Source organism: Drosophila biarmipes, unplaced genomic scaffold (genome assembly GCF_025231255.1).
Source record: "Drosophila biarmipes strain raj3 unplaced genomic scaffold, RU_DBia_V1.1 ptg000005l, whole genome shotgun sequence".
In the NCBI taxonomy this organism is placed as follows: Eukaryota; Metazoa; Arthropoda; class Insecta; order Diptera; family Drosophilidae; genus Drosophila; species Drosophila biarmipes.
The window spans coordinates 3,752,901-3,767,535 of NW_026114527.1; the positions used below are offsets into that span (position 1 = coordinate 3,752,901).

The following is a 14,635-nucleotide window of genomic DNA, read 5'->3' on the forward strand; positions in this document are numbered from 1 at the left end:
TAATCTGTAGAAATAAGCTTAGTCAATTTTCCACTTACTACGCATTTGTTAGCTCCACTATCCAAAATGAACACATTCGATAAGGCGATCGAGATTTGTTGGCGGAATTAGTTCGTAGTGTAAATATTTCTGCTCTGCGCCGATAATAGTTACGTACTCTTTCATGGTAGGGGATAATTTCAAAGTTTCGTGAGGGCTCTGTAGTGTTTTTAATTAACATACAGTTGGGCTTGTCTAATTCTGGGTTATATGTTGTCGAGTCAGGTTGAGAGTTACTCAAATTAGAAGATGGAAGGTGATTAGTACCTACTATTGATGCTGAGTTTGAAACAGGATATCCACTAGTCAGAATTGATGGACATCCTCTTACGAGTTTTCCGACAGGAGATTACATTTCAAGCAACTAGGCTTATAAGTGTCATGACGACCACAACAATAGCAAAATATGCGTCTGGCTTTGAGGCAATCATGATATCTGTGTCCGGTTTCCGCACAGTTCCAGCATTTATAACGCTCAGCGTTGCGCATCGCATTTATTTCTACTTCGTTCATACATTGATAATTCTCTTCTTCCCTAGACTCTTCAACCTGCACTAGCTCATTTACAAATGCCGGTTTGGAGGAGGGTGGTCTGCCGATCTACCTGCCATGCTAACGAGAAATCGTTCGTGCTTGTGGCACTCTGCTCTTAAGGAGGCAGTGTTTGGGGTCAAGACATGTAATAATACCAGTAAAATTGTAGACCTGGTCCAGAAAATAGTACATTGGCAATTGGTATAGCTAATTCCAGTTTGCGTTTAGGCATTGTATAGTCAAACTATTTAGCCTATAGGTGAAGTCTTTAGCAGGTATGTCGTTTGCCACGCCAGTAAATTTCACATTCCAATTAGAAATAACGCTTGAAACTTTGTCAGGACGATATACGGCTTATGTCAAAGGATCACCATAAGGCAATCGTATACTAGCCTTGTTACTATCAACTCTGCTTGCATTGGATCGATTTAAGTTACCAGGATTTTCTACAGGGATATTATTTCGCGGATTTTGGAAAATATTAGCCAACTGAATGTTTCGCTTCGTATTACTGATCTCATACGCTATTGCTGCAACCATGCTAACTCGAAAGGTTTCTAAGGAGTCTGTGATTAACTGCTGTACTCGAGTTTCGGAAATGCTAGAACGTTCAGTTGATCTATGTGTTGTGTTTTGGCTTCTCAAGCTAGAGTGTGCTCTCTTATTCGTTGAGTTCTGGTTGGAATTCGCTCTTGTGTTTGGTCTAGTTCGGTTGACGGCACCAGTAGCTTGATTGGCAGATGCACCCCGAACTTCCCTATTACTATCATTAGTAGACCTATTCGGTTGCGCAGCAGGAAAGGTTATCAGTTGTACCAGAGTACAAGCACTTCGGCAAAGCGGACAAGTTTCATTAGTTCCTAACCAAAGTACCACGCATGTTCTGTGAAATTTATGTCTACAAGGGGTTTCTGCAAGTTCAGTATCTATTACCATAGTAGCATTGCAAATAATACAAAGAGAACGTTCATCCCCACTATCGGTGACTGCAACCTCATCTCGATTAGGCTGAACTGACATGTTGTAGTATTATAATAATTTCTCAAATATTGTAAATGTAAAAACTCTGATTTAAAATTGGGACTATCCTTTAGTTACCGTGCATCAAATGAATATTAATATAAAATTAGGGTTTCTGTTGGGCAAAAGACCTTTAATATTAGGAAAGAAAGCGCACTACTGCTGAGTGTCTTTCCAAAAACTATTCAGCTAAACAAATCTCAAAACAGAAATGATTTAATGTTCGATCTCTAAGAATACAATCATGAGTACTTGATAGAAATTTCCTACAAAGTTAATCTCTAATGACTTTTCTTGGGTGTATCAAATCTTATTAATAAAAGAATAATGTTGCTTGGTGCGAATTCGAGCTTTTCCCAAATCTCACATTCCGAAGCAATTCATTTATTGTTGATAGGGGAATTAGGATTGAGCGATAACATAATATAGGTTCAGCACATGCAAGAACGTGCGGTGTATGAATTCCGGCGAATCACCTTTAGGCTCAAATTAAGAAACTATACACAAATTTGGATTTTACTTCAGAATATTGCTTTTGGTAGCGACACGAAAAATTAACTGTGTTATCTTCTCAAGATACGGTATTTATGATTTCCGATCACCCAACGTTGGGCGCCAAAGAATATGTAACGAACACGGCAATGTGTGCGGCTATCTGGCAGCGTACTCTGCCTACAGGGTCGGCTGTGATCAGGGAAAATGGGAGTGGGGTTTTGCGACGTAGAGAACCGCGACATCACATAAACTTAAATAGTAGACAGAGTAGGGAACTATTGACTAACTAAACCAAAGCCCAAATAATTTTTATACTAAGTGTGAGGAATTGCAGATGTCATTTTATTCCTCTTCAAAACCCACCCAACCTTGAATAAGCTCGCTTTGCGTATGCGGCTAATGCTCTTATTAATAATGCACGGTTACTTCAGGTGTCCCAATTCGAAAAAATTTTCTTCATTTTATACTTTATTATCAAACACGGATATGATTTATGATTTTCTTAACGTTACCTTGCCCATGGCAAATTAACCGTATAATGGGTACAAATGACTTCATTTATGTTCTTCATTCAAAAATTTACATTTACAATTAAGTTTAAGAAAAAAAATGAAGGTAATCTTTAACAAAATAGTACGGGTGTCGAAACTAGAATCTATTGTTATTCTATAATTATATTTCTTGGCTCAGATTGATGTTAACAGACGGTTAACAGATAAATGGTTACCATCGTTAATTACTTCTACAAGCTTAAAATTACTTAAATTTTAAAAATCACGTCCTACTACCTTTGAGTACCTTACAGATTCATTAGTTACAACCAGCAATTCAATTAATACGTTTTTATTTGAACTCTTAATTAAGCAAACTGTTTTTCCTATTACATTAAGTTTACTTTCGTTTATTCCGAAAAAGGTATTATTCAACTTGTTCTCTTCTTTACTTCTCCACAGGCATAGTAAGCTCCTTCATCCAGTACTGGCTTGCGGCAGTCCTTAGCCAGATGACCAAGACTGTGGCAGTTAAAGTATTTGACCCTCTGTTCCGAGGTCGCAGCGTTTGATGAAGACGTTCCTTGCATCCTATTTTGTTGTACCGGAACTCTGGGTTTCTCTACATCTTGAAAGACTTCCAACACATCAGCAGGCACTGCAAAACGTAGTAGTTTCGCTTGATTTTTAAGTTGTACATTTTGCATGCCATCTATCAAGTACTGCACTAGTTCGTGAACACTCATAGCGATGCTTTGTGCAGGGTAAGCTTGTCAAAATAGTAGATAGCAAACTTCTCGCCGAACTGCCACTAGCTGTTTTCAAACTTGCGTCGCATTTTCAAGAAGTTATCCTTGGTTCCGAAAAAAATTTTTAGTTGTGCCAGAATTAGGTCAATACTTCCAGCCAACAGTGATGGGCGAGATAACAGCCAAAAATTAGCCTTGCCCTTCAAGCGTGAGCAAATTAATGGCCGCATGACGTCATCACTAACTTTGAACACATCACGAACGTTTTTAAGCACCATCAACCATTCGTTTATGTTGCCATCGCCGTTGTATTCTGGGAGTAGCTCTTTGAAGTTCATCTCTGGCTTGGAAAGGCGGTCAACATTCTCGAAACGTAAATTGTGCATCTCCTGTTCCATTCCCGCAGCGGTGCCACCTGGATTACGTTGAACGCCGAAGGTTGAATCGCCATTGGTTGAACGCCATCACGATCAACTGTCTCGAAAATTTTAGGTTCGTTGCCGAACACGTCGTCATCTTCTTCTTCACTTTGTTCTTCGTTGTTGTTGTTGGCTGCATTGGCGTCAGTCATCCCAGTACCAATTTCGCCTGTAGACTCCACCTTTTCGTAGTACAACTCCGGATCAATTTCAGACGGTAGTAGAGCATTTAGTTGAGCAATTAGTGCGGCTTTGTTTCCTTTTGTGGATAAACCAAATTTGTCACACAAACTTTTGATTTACACTAATTTCAGTTCTCCGAGATTACTGCGTGAAGCCATTTTAATAAATTTCTACAAAGTGTTTGCAGAGCATTAGTTAGTCTGAAAGGCATTCGTGTAAATTGATATAAAGGACGGTTGGATATAGTTATTGCGGTTTTTGGTTTCGATTTTTCGTCCAGACATATCTGCAGTGTACTGGAGATAAGCGACTTAGTAAACCTTTAATAAGAGGAGTAGGATAAGCATCCTGTACTGTAACAGAATTAAGCTTCCTAGAATCTAAGCAAATTCTCACTTTGCCTGGTTTTACGACAAGGACTGCCGGAGAAGACCATGAAGAAGCGGGCGCTTCTTCTAGTACTCCCAGTCTAATGATGCAGTATAAGGCAAAACTGAAACTCTTTAGCTGGAGATAGGTTGTAATATCTTTGTTTAATTGCTTTTGCTGCACCGGTGTCAATATGATGTTCAATAAGGGTTGTTTTTCCTAAACCACTTTTTTCAGACGATGGAAAGAATTCGATAGCAGCTTGTAATCGGTTTCGACCGGTTGCATTAAGCAAGACTGTGTCACTTAAAGCATTGGAGTCAGAAATTTCGGAAATAGTCGTTGGACTGGATATTCGAAGACCAAATAGTTTCAAAAAATCCATTCCGAAGATTATATCTTGTTTAATACTGGGTACTATTAAAAATTCTACATCCTGAGATAAGGAGTTGTAGTTAATCGGAACGACAATGGTAGCGGTGACGTTTTGATTTTGACCGTCGGCTGTACGAACATAACATTTTAACCTCCTTAACCCTGGATGATCTGTAGAACTAAGCTTAGCCAATTTACCACTTACTACGTATTTGTTAGCTTCACTATCAAGCAAGGCCAAGAAGGTTTTGTTAAATAATTCCAAAGCGATGTAAGGACGGTAGTCCTTGTCCTGTCTAACAATAGAGAATACGACATATTTCTTTATTTTTCGCTGCTGTTTCCAAAATGAACACAATCGATTAGGCGATCGAAATTTGTTGGCGGAATTAGTTCGTAATGTAAATCTTTCCGTTCTGCGTCGATAATACTTACGTACTCTTTCATAGTAGGGGATAATTTCAAGTAAATTATAAGTGTCATGACGACCACAACAATAGCAAAATATGCGTCTGGCTTTGAGGCAATCATGATATCTGTGTCCGGTTTCCGCACAGTTCCAACATTTATAACGCTCAGCATTGCGCATCGCATTTATTTCTACTTCGTTCATACTTTGATAATTCTCTTCTTCCCTACACTCTACCTGCCATGATAATGAGAAATCGTTCGTGCTTGTGGCACTCTGCTCTTAAGGAGGCAATGTTTGCGGTCAAGACATGTAATATTACTAGTCGTAATTCAGGTTTAAGGTTCTTTTTAACATTGGTTGCAATCGTTTGGATAGCATCTAGAAAATCGTAGAAATTTTCTCCACTCTTCTGATTTCCATGTCGAAAAGAGTCTTTAATCCCTTCGTCAGTGCGCTGTTCTCTATACCGTTCACGGAGACTTGTACACAGGTGAAACCAAATCGGTTCACTTAAAGTTCTCTCAAACGCCAGTAAAATTGTAGGCCTGGTCCGGAAAGTAGTACGTTGGCAAATTGGTATAGCTAATTCCAGTTTGCGTTTAGGCATTGTATAGTCAAACTATTTATCCTATAGATGAAGTCTTCAACAGGTATGTCATTTGCCATGCCAGTAAATTTCACATTCCAATTAGAAATAACGCTTGAAACTTTTTCAGGACGATATACGGCTTGTGTCAAAGGATCACCATAAGGCAATCGTATACTAGAGCCTTGATAACTATCAACTCTGCTTGCATTGGATCGATTTAAGTTACCAGGATTTTCTACAGGGATATTATTTCGCGGATTTTGGGAATTATTAGCCAACTGAATGTTTCGCATCGTATTACTGATCTCATACGCTATTGCTGCAACCATGCTAACTCGAAAGGTTTCTAAGGAGTCTGTGATTAACTTCTATTCTAACTTCTAGTTGATCTATGTGTTGTGTTTTGGCTTCTCAAGCTAGAGTGTGCTCTCTTATTCGTTGAGTTCTGATTGGAATTCGCTCTTGTGTTTGGTCTAGTTCGGTTGACGGCACCAGTAGCTTGATTGGCAGAAGCACCTCGAACTTCCCTATTATTATCATTAGTAGACCTATTCGGTTGCGCAGCAGGAAAGGTTATCAGTTGTACCAGGGTACAAGCACTTCGGCAAAGCGGACAAGTTTCATTAGTTCCTAACCAAAGTACCACGCATGTTCTGTGAAATTTATGTCTACAAGGGGTTTCTGCAAGTTCAGTATCTATTACCATAGTAGCATTCCAAATAATACAAAGAGAACGTTCATCCCCACTATCGGTGACTGCAACCTCGCCTCGATTAGGCTGAACTGACATGTTGTAGTATTATAATAATTTCTCAAATATTGTAAATATAAAAACTATGATTTAAAATTGGGACTATCCTTTAGTTACCGTGCATCAAATGAATATTAATATAAAATTAGGGTTTCTGTTGGGCAAAAGACCTTTAATATAGCGCACTACTGCTGAGTGTCTTTCCAAAAACTATTCAGCTAAACAAATCTCAAAACAGAAATGACTTAATGTTTGATCTCTAAGAATACAATCATGAGTACTTGATAGAAATTTCCTACAAAGTTAATCTCTAATGACTTTTCTTGGGTGTATCAAATCTTATTAATAAAAGAATAATGTTGCTTGGTGCGAATTCGAGTTTTTCCCAAATCTCACATTCCGAAGCAATTCATTTATTGTTGATAGGGGAATTAGGATTAAGCGATAACATAATCTAGGTTCAGCACATGCAAGAACGTGCGGTGTCTGAATTCCGGCGAATCACCTTAAGGCTCAAATTAAGAAACTATACAAAAATTTGGATTTTACTTCAGAATATTGCTTTTGGTAGCGACACGAAAAATTAACTGTGTTATCTTCTCAAGATACGGTATTTCTGATTTCCGATCACCCGACGTTGGGCGCCAAAGAATATGTAACGAACACGGCAATGTGTGCGGCTATCTGGCAGCGTACTCTGCCTACAGGGTCGGCTGTGATCAGGGAAAATGGGAGTGGGGTTTTGCGACCTAGAGAACCGCGACATCACTTAAACTTAAAAAGTAGACAGAGTAGGGAACTATTGACTAACTAAACCAAAGCCCAAATAATTTTTATACTAAGTGTGAGGAATTGCAGATGTCATTTTATTCCTCTTCAAAACCCACCCAACCTTGAATAAGCGCGCTTTGCGTATGCGGCTAATGCTCTTATTAATAATGCACGGTTACTTCAGGTGTCCCAATTCGCAAAAAATTTACTTCATTTTATACTTTATTATCAAACACAGACCAAAATTTAATTAAAGATAAGTTCCCCATAGCGGCTGCTTATGATTTTCTTAACGTTAGCTTGCCCATGGCAAATTAACCGTATAATGGGTACAAATGACTTCATTTATGTTCTTCATTCAAAAATTTACGTTTACAATTAAGTTTAAGAAAAAAAATGAATGTAATCTTTAACAAAATAGTACGGGTGTCGAAACTTGAATCTATTGTTATTCTATAATTTTATTTCTTGGCTCAGATTGATGTTAACAGACGGTTGACAGATAAATGGTTACCATCGTTAATTAATTCTACAAGCTTAAAATTACTTAAATTTTAAAAATCGCGTCCTACTACCGTTGAGTACCTTACAGATTCATCAGTTACAACCAGCAATTCAATTAATACGTTTTTATTTGAACTTTTAATTAAGCAAACTGTTTTTCCTATTATATTAAGTTTACTTTCGTTTATTCCGAAAAAGGTATTATTCAACTTGTTCTCTTCAATGATTACGTTACGGGAACTACGGACTTCTTTTGAAATGAAACGGGACTTCCCGAATCTATGAGGCACTCTATGGAATAAAATTTGTTAGAAATGTGTAACGTATTTTTAAATTGGACTTTAAAATGTCTTACATATTCGTTGCTATGTTCTCTCTTCTTGTACAATGAACACTCTCCAGCCACGTGTCGAACTTCTCCACAAGCATACCAAGCTCCTACAGCCCGTACTGGTTTACGGCAGTCCTTAGCCAGATGACCAAGACTAGGGCAGTTAAAGCATTCCTTGCATCCTATTATGTTGTACCGGAGCTCTGGGTTTCTCTACATCTTGAAAGGCTTCCAACACATCAGCAGGCACTGCAAAACACATTAGTTTCGCTTGATTTTTAAGTTGTACATTTTGTATGCCATCTATCAAGTACTGCACTAGTTCGTGAACACTCATAGCGATGTTTTGTGCATAGTAAGCTTGTCAAAATAGTAGATAGCAAACTTCTACAAAGTGTTTGCAGAGCATTAGTTAGTCTGAAAGGCATTCATGTAAATTGATATAAAGGACGGTTGGATATAGTTATTGCGGTTTTTGGTTTCGATTTTTCGTCCAGACATATCTGCAGTGTACTGGAGATAAGCGACTTAGTAAACCTTCAATAAGAGGAGTAGGATAAGCATCATGTACTGTAACAGAATTAAGCTTCCTAGAATCTAAGCAAATTCTCACTTTGCCTGGTTTTACGACAAGGACTGACGGAGAAGACCACGAGGAAGCGGGCGCTTCTTCTAGTACTCCCAGTCTAATGATGCTGTATAAGGCATAACTGAAGCTCTTTGGCTTGAGATAGGTTGTAATATCTTTGTTTAATTGCTTTTGCTGCACCGGTGTCAATATTATGTTCAAAAGGGGTTGTTTTTCCTAAACCACTTTTTTCAGACGATAGAAAGAATTCGATAGCAGCTTGTAATCGGTTTCGACCGGTTGCATTAAGCAAGACTGTGTCACTAAAAGCATTGGAGTCAGAAATTTCGGAAATAGTCGTTGGACTGGATATTCGAAGACCAAATAGTTTCAAAAAATCCATTCCGCAGATTATATCTTGTTTAATACTGGGTACTAATAAAAATTCTACATCCTGAGATAAGGAGTTATAGTTAATCGGAACGACAATGGTAGCGGTGTAGTTTTGATTTTGACCGTCGGCTGTACGAACATAACATTTTAACCTCCTTAACCCTGGATGATCTGTAGAAATAAGCTTAGCCAATTTACCACTTACTACGCATTTGTTAGCTCCACTATCAAGCAAGGCCAAGAAGGTTTTGTTAAATAATTCCAAAGCGATGTAAGGACGGTAGTCCTTGTCCTGTCTAACAATAGAGAATACGACATATTTCTTTATTTTTCGCTGCTGTTTCCAAAATGAACACATTTGAACACACATGAACACACGATTAGCCGATCGAGATTTGTTGGCGGAATTAATTCGTAGTGTAAATATTTCCGCTCTGCGCCGATAATAGTTACGTACTCTTTCATGGTAGGGGATAATTTCAAAGTTTCGTGAGGGCTCTGTAGTGTTTTTAATTAACATACAGTTGGGTTTGTCTAATTCTGGGTTATATGTTGTCGAGTCAGGTTGAGAGTTACTCAAATTAGAAAATGGAAAATGATTAGTACCTACTATTGATGCTGAGTTTGAAACAGGATATCCACTAGTCAGAATTGATGGACATCCTCTTACGAGTTTTCCGACAGGAGATTACATTTCAAGCAACTAGGCTTATAAGTGTCATGACGACCACAACAATAGCAAAATATGCGTCTGGCTTTGAGGCAATCATGATATCTGTGTCCGGTTTCCGCACAGTTCCAACATTTATAACGCTCAGCATTGCGCATCGCATTTATACTTCGTTCATACTTTGATAATTCTCTTCTTCCCTAGACACTTCAACCTGCACTAGCTCATATACAAATGCCGGTTTGGAGGAGGGCGGTCTGCGATCTACCTGCCATGCTAATGAGAAATCGTTCGTGCTTGTGGCACTCTGCTCTTAAGAAGGCAATGTTTGGGGTCAAGACATGTAATAAAACTAGTCAAAATTCAGGTTTAAGATTCTTTTTAACATTGGTTGCAATCGTTAGGATAGCATCTAGAAAATCGTCGAAATTTTCTTCACTCTTCTGCTTCCCATGTCGAAAAGAGTATTTAATCCCTTCGTCAGTGTGTTGTTCTCTATACCGTTCACGGAGACTTGTACACATGTGAAGTTCTCTCAAACGCCAGTAAAATTGTAGACCTGGTCCAGAAAATAGTACGTTGGCAAATTGGTATAGCTAATTCCAGTTTGCCTATTCGGTTGCGCAGCAGGAAAGGTTATCAGTTGTACCAGGGTACAAGCACTTCGGCAAAGCGGACAAGTTTCATTAGTTCCTAACCAAAGTACCACGCATGTTCTGTGAAATTTATGTCTACAAGGGGTTTCTGCAAGTTCAGTATCTATTAACATAGTAGCATTGCAAATAATACAAAGAGAACGTTCCCCACTATCGGTGACTGCAACCTCGTCTCGATTAGGCTGAACTGACATGTTGTAGTATTATAATAATTTCTCAAATATTGTAAATATAAAAACTCTGATTTAAAATTGGGACTATCCTTTAGTTACCGTGCATCAAATGAATATTAATATAAAATTAGGGTTTCTGTTGGGCAAAAGACCTTTAATATAGCGCACTACTGCTGAGTGTCTTTCCAAAAACTATTCAGCTAAACAAATCTCAAAACAGAAATGACTTAATGTTTGATCTTTAAGAATACAATCATGAGTATTTGAAAGAAATTTCTTACAAATTTAATCTCTAATGACTTTTCTTGAGTGTATCAAATCTTATTAATAAAAGAATAATGTTGCTTGGTGCGAATTCGAGCTTTTCCCAAATCTCACATTCCGAAGAAATTCATTTATTGTTGATAGGGGAATTAGGATTGAGCGATAACATAATCTAGGTTCAGCACATGCAAGAACGTGCGGTGTATGAATTCCGGCGAATCACCTTAAGGCTCAAATTAAGAAACTATACAAAAATTTGGATTTTACTTCAGAATATTGGTTTTGGTAGCGACACGAAAAATTAACTGTTATCTTCTCAAGATACGGTATTTCTGATTTCCGATCACCCGACGTTGGGCGCCAAAGAATATGTAACGAACACGGCAATGTGTGCGGCTATCTGGCAGCGTACTCTGCCTACAGGGTCAGCGGTGCTTAGGGAAAATGGGAGTGGGGTTTTGCGACCTAGAGAACCGCGCCATCACATAAACTTAAATAGTAAACAGAGTAGGGAACTATTGACTAACTAAACCAAAGCCCAAATAATTTAATTTTATACTAAGTGTGAGGAATTGCAGATGTCATTTTATTCCTCTTCAAAACCCACCCAACCTTGAATAAGCTCGCTTTGCGTATGCGGCTAATGCTCTTATTAATAATGCACGGTTACTTCAGGTGTCCCAATTCGCAAAAAATTTACTTCATTTTATACTTTATTATCAAACACGGATATGATTTATGATTTTCTTAACGTTACCTTGCCCATGGCAAATTAACCGTATAATGGGTACAAATGACTTCATTTATGTTCTTCATTCAAAAATTTACGTTTACAATTAAGTTTAAGAAAAAAAATGAAGGTAATCTTTAACAAAATAGTACGGGTGGCGAAACTAGAATCTATTGTTATTCTATAATTATATTTCTTGGCTCAGATTGATGTTAACAGACGGTTAACAGATAAATGGTTACCATCGTTAATTAATTCTACAAGCTTAAAATTACTTAAATTTTAAAAATCGCGTCCTACTACCGTTGAGTACCTTACAAATTCATCAGCTACAACCAGCAATTCAATTAATACGTTTTTATTTGAACTTTTAATTAAGCAAACTGTTTTTCCTATTATATTAAGTTAACTTTCGTTTAATCCGAAAAAGGTATTATTCAACTTGTTCTCTTCAATGATTACGTTACGGGAACTAAGGACTTCTTTTGAAATGAAACGGGACTTCCCGAATCTATGAGGCACTCTATGGAATAAAATTTGTTAGAAATGTGTAACGTAATTTTAAATTGGACTTTAAAGTGTCTTACATATTCGTTGCTATGTTCTCTCTTCTTGTACAATGAACACTCTCCAGCCACGTGTCGAACTTCTCCACAAGCATACCAAGCTCCTACAGCCCGTACTGGTTTACGGCAGTCCTTAGCCAGATGACCAAGACTAGGGCAGTTAAAGCATTCCTTGCATCCTATTTTGTTGTACCGGAGCTCTGGGTTTCTCTACATCTTGAAAGGCTTCCAACACATCAGCAGGCACTGCAAAACACATTAGTTTCGCTTGATTTTTAAGTTGTACATTTTGTATGCCATCTATCAAGTACTGCACTAGTTCGTGAACACTCATAGCGATGTTTTGTGCATAGTAAGCTTGTCAAAATAGTAGATAGCAAACTTCTACAAAGTGTTTGCAGAGCATTAGTTAGTCTGAAAGGCATTCGTGTAAATTGATATAAAGGACGGTTGGATATAGTTATTGCGGTTTTTGGTTTCGATTTTTCGTCCAGACATATCTGCAGTGTACTGGAGATAAGCGACTTAGTAAACCTTCAATAAGAGGAGTAGGATAAGCATCATGTACTGTAACAGAATTAAGCTTCCTAGAATCTAAGCAAATTCTCACTTTGCCTGGTTTTACGACAAGGACTGACGGAGAAGACCACGAGGAAGCGGGCGCTTCTTCTAGTACTCCCAGTCTAATGATGCAGTATAAGGTATAACTGAAGCTCTTTGGCTGGAGATAGGTTGTAATATCTTTGTTTAATTGCTTTTGCTGCACCGGTGTCAATATTATGTTCAATTAGGGTTGTTTTTCCTAAACCACTTTTTTCAGACGATAGAAAGAATTCGATAGCAGCTTGTAATCGGTTTCGACCGGTTGCATTAAGCAAGACTGTGTCACTTAAAGCATTGGAGTCAGAAATTTCGGAAATAGTCGTTGGACTGGATATTCGAAGACCAAATAGTTTCAAAAAATCCATTCCAATTCCAAAGCGATGTAAGGACGGTAGTCCTTGTCCTCTCTAACAATAGAGAATACGACATATTTCTTTATTTTTCGCTGCTGTTTCCAAAATGAACACATTCGATTAGCCGATCGAGATTTGTTGGCGGAATTAATTCGTAGTGTAAATATTTCCGCTCTGCGCCGATAATAGTTACGTACTCTTTCATGGTAGGGGATAATTTCAAAGTTTCGTGAGGGCTCTGTAGTGTTTTTAATCAACATACAATTGGGTTTGTCTAATTCTGGGTTATATGTTGTCGAGTCAGGTTGAGAGTTACTCAAATTAGAAAATGGAAAATGATTAGTACCTACTATTGATGCTGAGTTTGAAACAGGATATCCACTAGTCAGAATTGATGGACATCCTCTTACGAGTTTTCCGACAGGAGATTACATTTCAAGCAACTAGGCTTATAAGTTTCATGACGACCACAACAATAGCAAAATATGCGTCTGGCTTTGAGGCAATCATGATATCTGTGTCCGGTTTCCGCACAGTTCCAACATTTATAACGCTCAGCATTGCGCATCGCATTTATACTTCGTTCATACTTTGATAATTCTCTTCTTCCCTAGACTCTTCAACCTGCACTAGCTCATTTACAAATGCCGGTTTGGAGGAGGGCGGTCTGCGATCTACCTGCCATGCTAATGAGAAATCGTTCGTGCTTGTGGGACTCTGCTCTTAAGGAGGCAATGTTTGGGGTCAAGACATGTAATAAAACAAGTCAAAATTCAGGTTTAAGATTCTTTTTAACATTGGTTGCAATAGTTAGGATAGCATCTAGAAAATCGTCGAAATTTTCTTCACTCTTCTGCTTCCCATGTCGAAAAGAGTATTTAATCCCTTCGTCAGTGTGTTGTTCTCTATACCGTTCACGGAGACTTGTACACATGTGAAGTTCTATCAAACGCCAGTAAAATTGTAGACCTGGTCCAGAAAATAGTACGTTGACAAATTGGTATAGCTAATTCCAGTTTGCGTTTAGGCATTGTAGAGTCAAACTATTTATCCTATAGATGAAGTCTTCAACAGGTATGCCATTTGCCATGCCAGTAAATTTCACATTCCAATTAGAAATAACGCTTGAAACTTTGTTAGGACGATATACGGCTTGTGTCAAAGGATCACCATAAGGCAATCGTATACTAGAGCCTTGGTTACTATCAACTCTGCTTGCATTGGATCAATTTAAGTTACCACGATTTTCTACAGGGATATTATTTCGCGGATTTTGGGAATTATTAGCCAACTGAATATTTCGCATCGTATTACTGATCTCATACGCTTTTGCTGCAACCATGCTAACTTGAAAGGTTTCTAAGGAGTCTGTGATTAACTTCTATTCTAACTTCTAGTTGATCTATGTGTTGTGTTTTGGCTTCTCAAGCTAGAGTGTGCTCTCTTATTCGTTGAGTTCTGATTGGAATTCGCTCTTGTGTTTGGTCTAGTTCGGTTGACGGCACCAGTAGCTTGATTGGCAGAAGCACCCCGAACTTCCCTATTACTATCATTAGTAGACCTATTCGGTTGCGCAGCAGGAAAGGTTATCAGTTGTACCAGGGTACAAGCACTTCGGCATAGCGGA

The 14,635-nt window shown here is 38.2% G+C and overlaps 2 protein-coding genes across 3 annotated transcripts in view; both read right to left on the reverse strand.

Annotated features, from left to right (window-relative positions):
* LOC127011713 (uncharacterized) overlaps positions 1 to 14,635 on the reverse strand; it is a 77,975-nt gene that overhangs the window by 28,563 nt on the left and 34,777 nt on the right. The window lies entirely within an intron of this gene.
* Positions 7,501 to 14,635, reverse strand: part of LOC127011715 (uncharacterized) — a 143,297-nt gene continuing 136,162 nt past the window's right edge. The window contains exon 2 of one of the 2 annotated variants that reach the window (XM_050889757.1): positions 7,501 to 7,992. In XM_050889757.1, coding sequence (XP_050745714.1) covers positions 7,981 to 7,992 — 12 coding nt within the window. In that variant the 3' untranslated portion in view covers positions 7,501 to 7,980. Of the gene's footprint in view, positions 7,993 to 11,962; positions 12,010 to 14,635 lie in introns of those variants that run through there. The other variant, XM_050889758.1, reaches the window with a different exon arrangement.